At 39.1% G+C, this 11872-nt stretch overlaps 1 protein-coding gene across 1 annotated transcript; it reads left to right on the top strand.

Annotated features, from left to right (window-relative positions):
• The first annotated feature begins 756 nt into the window (after positions 1–756).
• ddias (DNA damage-induced apoptosis suppressor) lies at positions 757–7454 on the top strand. The gene is made up of 5 exons (XM_028575075.1): positions 757–1205; positions 1661–1822; positions 3488–3587; positions 4651–4964; positions 5337–7454. Exons 1-5 carry the CDS (start codon positions 1084–1086, stop codon positions 7072–7074), a joined length of 2436 nt encoding a protein of 811 aa, XP_028430876.1. The 5' UTR covers positions 757–1083; the 3' UTR covers positions 7075–7454.
• Positions 7455–11872: the final 4418 nt, after the last annotated feature.

Here is an 11872-nt window from a genome sequence, read left to right as displayed (position 1 = left end):
GAGGCCTGCGTTTTATATTGTGTGTATAAGTGAACTGAATAGGCTACTGGCAACTAACTGGCCTAATTTAGGAAACAGTGAGGGTCGACAGTCGGTATTTATTTTAGACCAGCAGGTCGAAGCAGAGTTCTATGTGAAAAATGATGAGTTGCTTCACATGTTGCTTCACAACTGGTGAACTTAGTTATGCAACAGTATCTTAATAAATGTACACACGTGTTTATATAAATATATAGACTGTATATATATATACAGTCTAGATAATCTATATGATCTACTTGTCACTGTTCCCTATTAAACATTCAATTGTCTATGAAAAGTCAATTTAATCTTCAGAAACTTTAGAATGATCATCATTGTGTACCATGAAATGTCCTACAACTGTAAATTATGCATATTAAAGGTGAAGTGTTGCATAATGGGATTTAGTGTAACTGATATGGACACATTTTTCGTTGCATTAAAAAAAGTTAGGACATTATCTAGGCCTAATGTAAAATCTTACACATACAGACACAAAAAACATTAAAATAGATCTAAAATAGATCCAGAAATACATTTATAGGTTCGTATGGTGTGTCCATTTTGATAATAGTTCTGCTATCTCTATAAGTAAGTGAAATACATACACACACATACATAAGTATTTTTATATTAAAATGGCTTTGCACCAGATTAAGCAGAGAATTCCATCCTGTCAATCTAATGTTCCACATCCAGTCCAGTAGGTGGCAATAATGCCCCTTAAAGCTGGCTCTCCAACCGCCAGTAAATCTAAACAAGCAGAATAAAAGTACGTTGTAGCAAGTAGCGAGTTTAACTTTTACAGTCACTGCTTTAGCAGCTAAAAAGATGTTGAGAATTACAAATTGACGTAATTTGCGTGTTGTGTGCGTGTGTTTTTAGGCTTTAATCTGGTTATAGATTATTTGGTTCTAGCTTCATTCAAAATTGGTCGTGTTGAAGTTGCTGCCGTTACAGTTAATTATGTTGTGAGACGTTTCAGCTAGCAGCCGGCTAACGTTAGCTGCAACAGCCAAGTGTCCGTGCCTCAGAGTAATTTACTCCTAACAGATTAACTAAATGTCTGTTAGACGGGCTTTGGTGGATTGTGTTGTGTTGTCTCTGCAAGATGCCTGTGTGTTTTATCCTTGCTGTAAAGGCTGCTTCTCGAGGATTGACGTTGAACAGCAGGACACGACGAGGTAAAAACACAAACATTTGACATCTTGACCTTATTCTTTTTCTACTGTTAGTTATTTTGTATTGTATATTGTGCTTTGTTTGTGTTTATTATCGCTTTGCTTTTTGGAGCTTGTTAAGCACTTTGGTCAACTATGGTTGTTTTTAAACGTGCTATATAAATAAAATTGAACTGAACTGAACTGAACAAACAGCCAACGAAGAAACCGTGGGTCCATGGAATGTATTTTCAAAACTTTACTGTGACTAATTACTCTTAACAGTGTTCCGAGTTAAATGAAATCAATACCAGTACTTTACTTTGTTATATCTCACTGACAAGTTCATTTAGAGGTATGCTAACCTATATAATAAAGGCTGTATCTGAATAAGCTTAAAACATTAAATTAATTGATTCCTACAATGCAAATTTACTCACTCACAGTCACATGATTTCCTCTCTGTCTATCCACCACAGATGCAGATGTTCTAAGTGTGGTTCCAGCTGTCTGAGGGAACAGGTTGATTACAGATACCGTCTGTCACTAAGGGTGGCCCGGGACAGATGCATATTTGGAGTTACAGTGTTTGGAACCTGCTTGAACCCATTCTTTGGCATTCATGCAAGTGGTTTACAGAGGTGAGCACGGAAATTATCTTTTCAAGCAACTCCACATTTCTTCAATGTCTTAGCCTGTCAACTTCCATCAGTCTTGTAGCCATAGTAAGTTTGAACATCAATTATTTTATTTATTTTTTCGTAGGATTTAATTTGACACTTGTTTGTAGCATAAACAGCCGACATTATTTCAGGTTTGCAGGCCATTTAAAGGTATCTTGCAAATGCTCTGTATCTGAAGCATCACAGCATTCTCTGTGTTGAAAATTTAGACTGCATATATTAAACACAAGTTTTCCATTACTGTCTGACATTATATTTTGTACCAAGTCCCCAACCCCTGTGTTAAGGAACAACTCAGGAGCAGCACAACTAATTTCACATACGTGAAGAAGGTTTTGCGAGACTTTGATGACTTACACAGAATTAAGAAGGCAGTACAGTTTAACCATGATGTGTTAACATGTTGTGCCGTCCCAACCCTCTGAAGGTCCTGTCTTCCTGAAGGTGTATTTAAACTCATGCTGGAGGCGCTAAGTATTGCTGAAACTTCAAAGTAAACAAAGATATTGCGGGGGTCCAAATATCCCAGCACAAACTAAAACATTTTTTTGTTTAGTTTAACTATGGCCTTGGCAGGCTGAGCAGCACTGTCTTGTTATACAGCTGTTAGGTCTTCCGTCTTTCATGGAGCCACAAAGTTGAACAACTCCTCTGAGTTATGAGGTTATGTTGAACACTGACCTGAAGGAGACCACTGTCTCAACTTACATAACATGAGTTCGTAAGCTGGAATTTCCACCACACCCTGTAAAAGGTTAAGGGAGTGAAGTAAGCTACTTAAATCTTGACACATCCTGTATAATAGTTAGTAGACAGTGGCCTTAACAAAACCATTATTAAAGGCCGTTTTATGCTTCTGCGTTGAATCGACGGCGTACCCCCGCAGACCCCTCTGTGTCTACGATGGACCCTACACCGTAGCCTGATGTGCACCTCTCGAAAAAATGTAATGTCGCAGCGACGCACACCGCTTAGTCTTGGTAGCGTTGCATTTCCCCCGACTCATTTCCTGGTTCTCCTTCTCCATAAACAACATGAAATCAAGGAGAGGGTAAACTTTTCCTGCTAAAGATTTCCCACCTTGGTCAGAAAACACAGGGGAGACACTTTGTTTCTCTCACTATGACTCTAGAGTCGCTACTCGCTCCGAAGCTAATCAGCGTCATTCTCTCACTTCTCCCTCGCTCTAAAACACACACACACGCCGGCTCGACGCACACACCAGCGCACAAGTATAAACATCAGGCCACTTACGTAGGCTACGGCGAAAGCTCTGCGTGGAGCCTCCGCAGAACCATAAAACCTTAAGTGTTAAGTATCTGGCACTTGCAGTGTGAAACAGTACCCCTAATCTTTTTTTACCTGAAGGTTAATGTTTTCATCTAGTGTATTAAGTTATTATTATGTTATTGGAGGTTTTTGTGTCATGTGAGGGGACGAAACTCTGCTATAAAACCCAGTACTAAACCGCCGTGCTGGTCAGAGGGAATACACAAGTTAGCTTTATTTTTACCAGTGTTTAATGTGGCACGTTTAAAAAGCTCATCTTGTGATCAGTGTTTTCTCTCTTTGCCAGTCAAGTGAAAAGCAGTGGGCATTTCTGTTGTGTCTGTAATGTTGTAGGTTGGTGGAGAACTTGGATGGAGCATCAACCAGATCCACATTGTTGGTGAAGGCTGTCGAGGACTGTTTTATTGGCAGACATTTCATCTTTGGTATTAAGGTACATTTTCTCTACTTGGCTGATATTAGCTTATTACAGCTGTGTCTGTATTTGTGTATATGTTGGCTGATAAGTAACAAAAAAGACTAAGAGAGTGCAACCATGCTCGCCAACGGCTCTATGAGGCTGTAAGTTGGCACAGCAGTGCTTTGAGCTAAATGCTAAAGTCGCCATGCTAATATGCTGATGTTTTGCAGCTAAAATATAATAGTGCAGCTAAGCCTGATGTCTTATGATGATGGGAATTATTTTTGCTGGTGTTGGAAAGACTTTAAGGGGTCGACAAAGTGATTACAATTCATTCTGAGGGAAACATGGACATCTGTACCAAATTTCACATCAATCCGTCTAACAGTTGTTGAGACTTTTCACTAAAAAACACAAACGCCAACCTCATGATGGCGGTAGAGTAAAAGTCAGGGGATCAACAAAGTCATTAGGATTCATCCTCTGGACACCATGAATACCTGTACAAAATCTCTGTGCCAATCCATCCAGTAAATATTGAGTTATTTCACAGATTAAGTTACAACTTTGATTGTTGGTGGCACTATAGGAAATGTCAAATGATCACCAAAATGAGTTGGATTATTCTTATGGGAACCATGAATGTCTTTACAGAATGTAAGGGCATATCCATCAAGTAGTTATTGAGATATTTCAGTCTGGACTAAAGTGATGTACCGACCAGCCAACATTGCCATCCCATACTGTGCTGCTAGTATGGCTAAAACCAAATCTAAGGGTTATGTATTTATTTTATGTTATTAGATTGTTTTAAACAATAATGTTGATGTCAGTATTGGCCTCAAAAATCCAGTATTGGTCGGTATAAATTGAAATGTACTTGAGTTGTCTTTGCCTCTTTTGTAACAAACTTGTTCTGCTATCTTGGCCAGGTCTCTCCTGAAAAATAGATTTTATATGTCAATGAGACTAACCTGGTTAAATAAAAAAATAAAAAAAATAATCACACGTATTTGAACAACATGTCCAAAATATGTGCTTTGAATTTCATTTGTATTCAGGCTGCTTGCTCTCTGGTCTTGTCTGTGTTCTTCAGGTGACCAAGACAGAAAGTGGGCCTTGGTTAGGAGGGCCTGTTGCGAATGGCTTCAGCAGTAAAGAAGCAAGCCACTTTATTGCCACTCAGATGATTCTCCCCAAAGCTACAGGCCTGGGAGGCTGCACAGTGGTCAGTTATTATCGGATCCTTCTTCAGAAAGCCGCAGAATATGAACTGGGATCCACTGATCCCAGCAAAACCTCCAGACCCCCAGCAACAACCCTGCTGCTGATTCCTCTCCGTTTTCCAGCCAGCAGCTTTAATAATGCCACACTTTCTGCCTCAGGTCTTCTTTCCCAGTCACCACAAAGGTAATGACATTAAGATGCTACTGGTAACTGTTGCTTTCTATCTGATCATTTCCAGTATTTTATATCAAGGGCAGACTCTGTAGGGGCCAGAAACAAATAATTGGGAGTAAGTGAGACTGACTCAATCTGAAATCAAAGTAAAAACAACAGAAATTCTTACGAGCTAGTTTGACTAGTGAGCTCGTAAGAAGTTTTAGCTTTTTTCCTCACTTTTAAAGTGTTTTTTTGTAGGGGAAGATATTGTTGTATGTTGTTGTTGTTGTTGTTGTTGTTGTTGTTGTTAAATGTTCAATTCAAGAAAAATCTCCTGTATCAGGTGGTTTCCCTCTATAAATTGCATTTCGTGACAGTTGCTTTTCTTTTCTATCCTAGTTCACAGAACCAGGACGACACCCTTACTCCCACCCCTCCATGGCAACAGTCTCTAGGACTAGTTACTTCATCGGCAGAGCAGGAGGAAGGCTGCAGTACCCAGGACAGTGGAGATGAGAACAGAAGGCAGACAGACAACAACAAAACACCAGATCATGCACAGAGAGGCTACCTGGAGAACCATCAAGTCACAGAGGAGAGAGCACTGTCGCCTCTTCTTTCTTTAGAGTACAGTTCTTCCAGTAGTCCACCATTTGCCAAATACCCATACTCATCTATTGAGAAAGCTGCAGGAAACACCCCCACCTTGAACACTTGGTTCAGTCCTCCGTCACCTGGCCGCAACAGCCCCAAGGGGTTTTCTACCAGACAACTCGCCAAAACATTTTTGTCAAGCTCCTTGGCATGGGAAGATTTGCCTTTCTCTGAGAGTCTTACAGAATTTTTGTGTGAGGAAAACAAAGATTTTGACATTGGTGGTGAAACAGAGCCGCATCTAAATGTGCAAAATCAGGGAAAAAATGCAAGAAACGACCTGGAAATCGGTTCACAAGACAAGAATGTATCACATAAATCAACTTCCGTTCGTCAAAGTAACACGCAGATAACAGACAGCCACTCACAGTTATTACTGGATATCACCAATACACCTGCACCGAATGGTAATGATTTCTCTGACCAGGTACATAAAAGCCCTGTTGGATTTGCAAGCATGAGTCAAGCCAGAAACATGTGTTCCCATGAGCGTAATCAGGAGGATGAGAAAGCTAGTTCTCTGTCTTTTGAAAATGAAGAGGAAGAGCAGCTTGAAGGGGATACCTACAATTGTTCAGCAGACCTATTCAGTAGCTCACTCATAATCGACATGAACACAAACCAGCTCAACACACATGCAGAGACTTTCAGGACGGCCACAGAAGCTTGCTCACTGCTTTCCGAACTAAAACGGCACCGGAGGAGTAAAAATGATACACATTCAACACCAGACAGACAGAAACTGAAAAGTGATAAATGCATTAAAAGAGACAGTTTAATTCCAACAGGCACACAAGAGATCGACTTCATCCCCCCTTCTCAGTCCACCCCCATTGTAAAAGTAGCTGTTGTGACGGGGCCGCCTGCCTCCTCTTACAGAACAGGAAATCTGCCTGAATTAGACGGTAAAAAGATAGCCAGAACCACCTCTTCTCTTTGTAAGTTAAACCGTGTCAGTGCAAGCCAGCTGATCCAGTGTGGCAGAGAGTCTACAAAAGAAAACATGGTGTGGAGGACGACTTCCTGGAAACCAAACGAGCATAAAAACCATCTGCTGGCTCAGCAGCACCCTAGGGTCCAGAGAGGGGCTCTAAACACAGAGTCAACTGGAAAGATCAACCACAAATGTGACTCAAGTGATTGTGATGTGACTGTCTATGATTATGAGGACAATGCATTAATAGTTCCTCCGACTCCTGCTGCTAAAACACGACTGAGTGTGAAGCTCCGAAGAAGAAGGCAGACCGATACCAGCAGCAGAAATTTGGGTTATTCTTGGGAAGGGCAGCAGGGAGATGGAGTTGATTGTAAAAGAAATCTGTTGGATCACACTCACACATCACCGAGAGGTCTGGCGCACACAGGAAATTGTGACAGTGAGACGGTTAATGAGGGCAGTCTGGTTAGATCAAATTGTTACCTCCTTGATGATGAGAATGAGGCATGTGATTGGTCTAGAGATTTATTCTCTGACTCAATCTGAGAGGTTCTGTTGCAAATGGACTTTACAAATTGATCCAAGAATTAAAGGTCTTTTTAATTTATTTCAGGCGGGCAACCCAAGTTATGATATTCTGTTAAAGCACTGCCAGAGAAGCCTTACTTGACCCACATTCTGCTGCTATCCCAGGCACACCCATTGCTAAAGAAATTATATATTATATAAATTTTATTTTATTTGTCATAACTCTGTTCTAAAGACTTTCTGCTGCTGCACCCTCTCACTCATTGCTGCATTTTACTCATAACCCTGTCGGTTATCCATTGTTTCTACAACTCTGAATGCTATTAAAGCAAAGTGACAGTAAAAGGATGATTCTGTGTGTTATCTGATAAATGATCTGCTGATGGCACATCTAATAACCATTGGATTCAAATTATTGAAATTCTTTTTTTTCTTGCATTTTAGTATTTATTAAAATAAAATAGAGACAGACAGAAGTACTGGAATAAAAATCCCCAGCTGAATTGAACCATGGGACGTTCCTCTTTCAATAAACCGTAGGTACCAAAAGGCCGACGAGACGTTTTGACACTTTTGAATGCTCTCCAGTCTCCTACTTTGAATCACTGCTCCCTGGTACTTCTGTTGACACCAGCGAGACGGCTGGTGATCCCCTAACTACTCATCTAGTGCCATCATTGGGTCAATGTTTTAATTTGTCCAGTACTTTGGTTTATCTATCGAAGAGTTTGAGTTTCTTTACAATGAACACTACAGCCTCACAGAGCCGCTAACACGGCTGTAGATTCTTAGTCCTTTTTCTCTCCTGTTAACTTTGCCAAAAACTACAAAATTAGGCGCTTAAACATTTTAGTATAATTGTAAGCCATTGAGCTATGTTACATCTGTCAAGAGCACTAGTTCCTAAATATGATGCAATTCTACAAAATAAGCATGCGGTGCATGTCTGCAGTGCTTCTGGTGGCAGAGACATGTTGGAAGGTAGTACAAAACATAAGCTATGGGAGCACTCAACAACTTCAGACACAGTGTGTGTGATGCCAGAGAATTTTGGCTTCAGTTGCTTCAATAATAAAAATAGTAAATATAACCCCTCGTGTCAGTTCATGTGCTTTGAAATACAAAGTACTGATTGTATAAAGTGCCCATTGGGATTTTATAGGATTTGAATGTTAAGTCTGGCCTGATAGTAGTTGGACCTTTTTGCAAGGCAGATTGTAGGCATAATACACTTTTTCTATTTTTGTCTTAATTACTTAACTTGAGTGTGCATCTCTTACTTTTTTTCTTTTAAGTGATTCAGGAATCATGTTAGTATTAAAATGCTGAATGACTTACTGTACTCTTACTAAGTACTGTATATAGGAGTTTAAAAGCGGATCAACACAATGTGAATTGGACTTAAGATGATTTATAAATACAGTCACAGGACTTGGAAGTGTTTCCAAAAATGCGTGTGTGTGTGTGTGTGTGTGTGTGTGTGTGTGTGTGTGTGTGTGTGCCCCCAAGGGAAACCCTGTGTCCTTAGCATGCTGCTAGTACAGTATGTGAGCTATGTCACTAAGCATCAACATCATTTCTTTCATTGTGATTTTATTTATTAACATGGGGCATCCACAACTATGTACAGTGTAAGGCAAAATACTGGTACTATTCTATTCTTGTATCAATTATCACAAATGACTATGGTTGAGTCTGTTAAATTAATTTTACAGTAAAAGAATTAGCCTTTTTCAGTCTGTTCTGTCAGTGTTTTTGAATGGATAGCACACCTAAAAAAAAAATAACTTGGTTTTTAAGTCATCTGCTATGTATTTTTATATTACATTACATGTCAGTTAGCTGATGCTTTTATCCAAAGCGACTTACAATTGCTATATATGTCAGAGGTCACACGCCTCTTGAGCAACTAGGGGTTAAGTGTCTTGCTCAGGAACACATTGGTTGATGTATCGCAGTGGGAATCAAACCCAGATCTCCCACACCAAAGGCACGTGTTATATCCACTGCGCCATCACCACCCCTATTATGTACATATGTTTGCAAATATTATATACATATTTGTGATATATGTGATTTACATATTTTAAACATGTTTTTTGGCAACGAAATTAGTTGTGTAATACCACAGACCATTTTGTAACTAACCATGACCTCTGACCTCCCTGCAATAGAAAGACAAAAGAGGGAGCTCACAAAGAAATTCAAGTCAGTTTTCTATTTCTTTCTGTTATTATTATCATAATTATCAATATCAGTTCTCCATTGTTTCTACAACTATGAATGCTATTAAAGCAAAGTGACAGTAAAAGGATGATTATGTGTCTATCTGATAAATGATCTGCTGATGCCACATTGAAATTCTTTCTTTCTTGCATTTTAGTCTTTATTAAAATTAAAATAAAATACTGGTACTGGAATAGAAATCCTGAGCTGAATCAAACCAGGGACGTTCCTCTTTCAGTAAACAGTAGATACCAAAAGGCCAACAAGAAGTTCTGACACTTTTGAATGCTTTCCAGTCTCCTACTTTGAATCACTGCTCCCTGGTACTTCTGTTGACACCAGAGAGACTGCTGTTCTGCTGCTACTGTGTGTGGTTTTGCAGGGGTGTTAATGTAGGGATGAGTGTGCACAGTTTCATGCCAAAGAGCTAAGAATAGCAGCCAACAAATATAAAATGTAAAAGAGAGCAAGGGCAAGAAGAAGATGATGTTACTAGTGTAAAAATGGAAACTGGGACAAGAAGTTAACAGCTGGAGCTTTGTACTACGTGTTGCAGAAGCAGGGTTGGTATTAGTCAGCTGGGTATGGTGTAATGTGTGTCTGTGTGGATGTTTCAGCATCCTATGTGGTTGATCTTTTCTATTTGAAGTGCCTTGTGTACATTTACCCTGGAGAACTCCTGATGTACACATGACATGACAACTTGCTTGTATGACAATACAATTTGGTGTAGACATTCATGGTCTGTGAACTTTGGTGATCCCCCAACTACTCATCTAGTGCCATCATTGGGTCAACATTTTAATTTGTCCAGTACTTTGGTTTATCTTTCGAAGAGTTTGAGTTTCTTTACAATGAGCACTACAGCCTAAGATGGCTGTAGACTCTTAGTCCTGTTTCTCTCCTGTTAACTTTGCCAAAAAAACTACAAAATTAGGGGCTTAAACAGAAATATTTTAGTATATTTGTAAGCCATTGAGCTATGTTACATCTGTCAAGAGCACTAGTTCCTAAATATGATGCAATTCTACAAAATAAGTTGCATGTCTATGTGGTGCATGTCTGCAGTGCTTCTGGTGGCAGAGACATGTTGGAAGGTAGTACAAAACATAAGCTATGGGAGTACTCAACAACTTCAGACACAGTGTGTGTGATGCCAGAGAATTTTGGCTTCAGTTGCTTCAATAATAAAAATAGTAAATATAACCCCTCGTGTCAGTTAATGTGCTTTGAAATACAAAGTACTGATTGTATCAAGTGCCCATTGGGATTTTATAAGATTTGAATGTTAAGTCTGGCCTGATGGTAGTTGGACCTTTTTGCTAGGCAGATTGTAGGCATAATACACTTTTTCTAGCGTTTTCTATTTTTTGTCTTAATTATTTAACTTGGGTGTGCATCTCTTACCTTTTTTCTTTTAAGTGATTCAGGAACCATGTTAGTACTACAATACTGAATGACTTACTGTCCTCTTACTAAGTATATAGGAGTTTAAAAGGGGATCAACACAATGTGAATTGTATTTAAGATGATTTATAGATACAGTCACAGGACTTGGAAGTGTTTCTAAAAATGTGTGTGTGTGTGTGTGTGTGTGTCAAGTCAAGTCTCTTTTGTTTATTTGTTTATAGAGCACATTTTAAAACCAACCTAGGCTGAACAAAGTGCTGTACAAAGTTATATTATGTTATAAAAACAAAGGAAGACAATACAAATATAGATACAATGAACATGATACAAACAACACACTTCTATACAAATGTCCCTAAACTAAATCATACGCCAAAGAACAAAATCTTATGTTCCCGGAGGAGTGATCTAGGGTAAGGAGATCAGCAATATGTAAAGGGGCCAATCCATGTAATGCCTTAAAAACACGTAACATGACCTTAAAATTGATTCTATATTTGACCAGTAACCAGTGAAGATAAGCCTATATCGGGGAGATATGATCCCTCCTTCTGGTACCAGACAACAATCTAGCAGCCGCATTCTGGACAAGCTTTAGGCGTGATAAAGATGATTGGCAAATCCCAGAATACAAGGAATTGCAGTTGTCAATATGAGACGAAATAAGAGCATGAATAACAGTCTCCAAGTCCTTAACTTTAGTTTAGCAATAGTCCTGAGATGAAAAAAAGCTACATTTGACAACAGAACTGAACAGTCATGGCAACAGAGATTACCATAGTTGACTCATCGTCTTCTGTGTGTGTTTCTCATTATTTCTTAAGTTATAGCATAATTTCTTTCATTGTGATTTTCTTTTGAATTACATTACAGATTTTTTTATTTTGTTTTTATTTTACCAAGATAATTTTTTGGGTGTTTTGCCTTTATTTGAAATACATTTGACCTATATTGCATTCAGGTACCACACTACCCACTCAAATACTGAAGGCACTGCAGAACCAAATAATAACACTATAACATGGGGCATCCACAACTATGTACAGTGGATCAACACAATGTGAATTGGACTTAAGATGATTTATAAATACAGTCACAGGACTTGGAAGTGTTTCCAAAAATGCGTGTGTGTGTGTGTGTGTGTGTGTGTGTGTGTGTGTGTGTGTGTGTGTGCCCCAAG

The sequence above is a fragment of the Perca flavescens genome, chromosome 1, assembly GCF_004354835.1.
Source record: "Perca flavescens isolate YP-PL-M2 chromosome 1, PFLA_1.0, whole genome shotgun sequence".
NCBI classification, from domain to species: Eukaryota; Metazoa; Chordata; class Actinopteri; order Perciformes; family Percidae; genus Perca; species Perca flavescens.
Note: the sequence above shows the minus strand (reverse complement) of the source record. Positions and strands in the feature narration are given on the sequence as shown.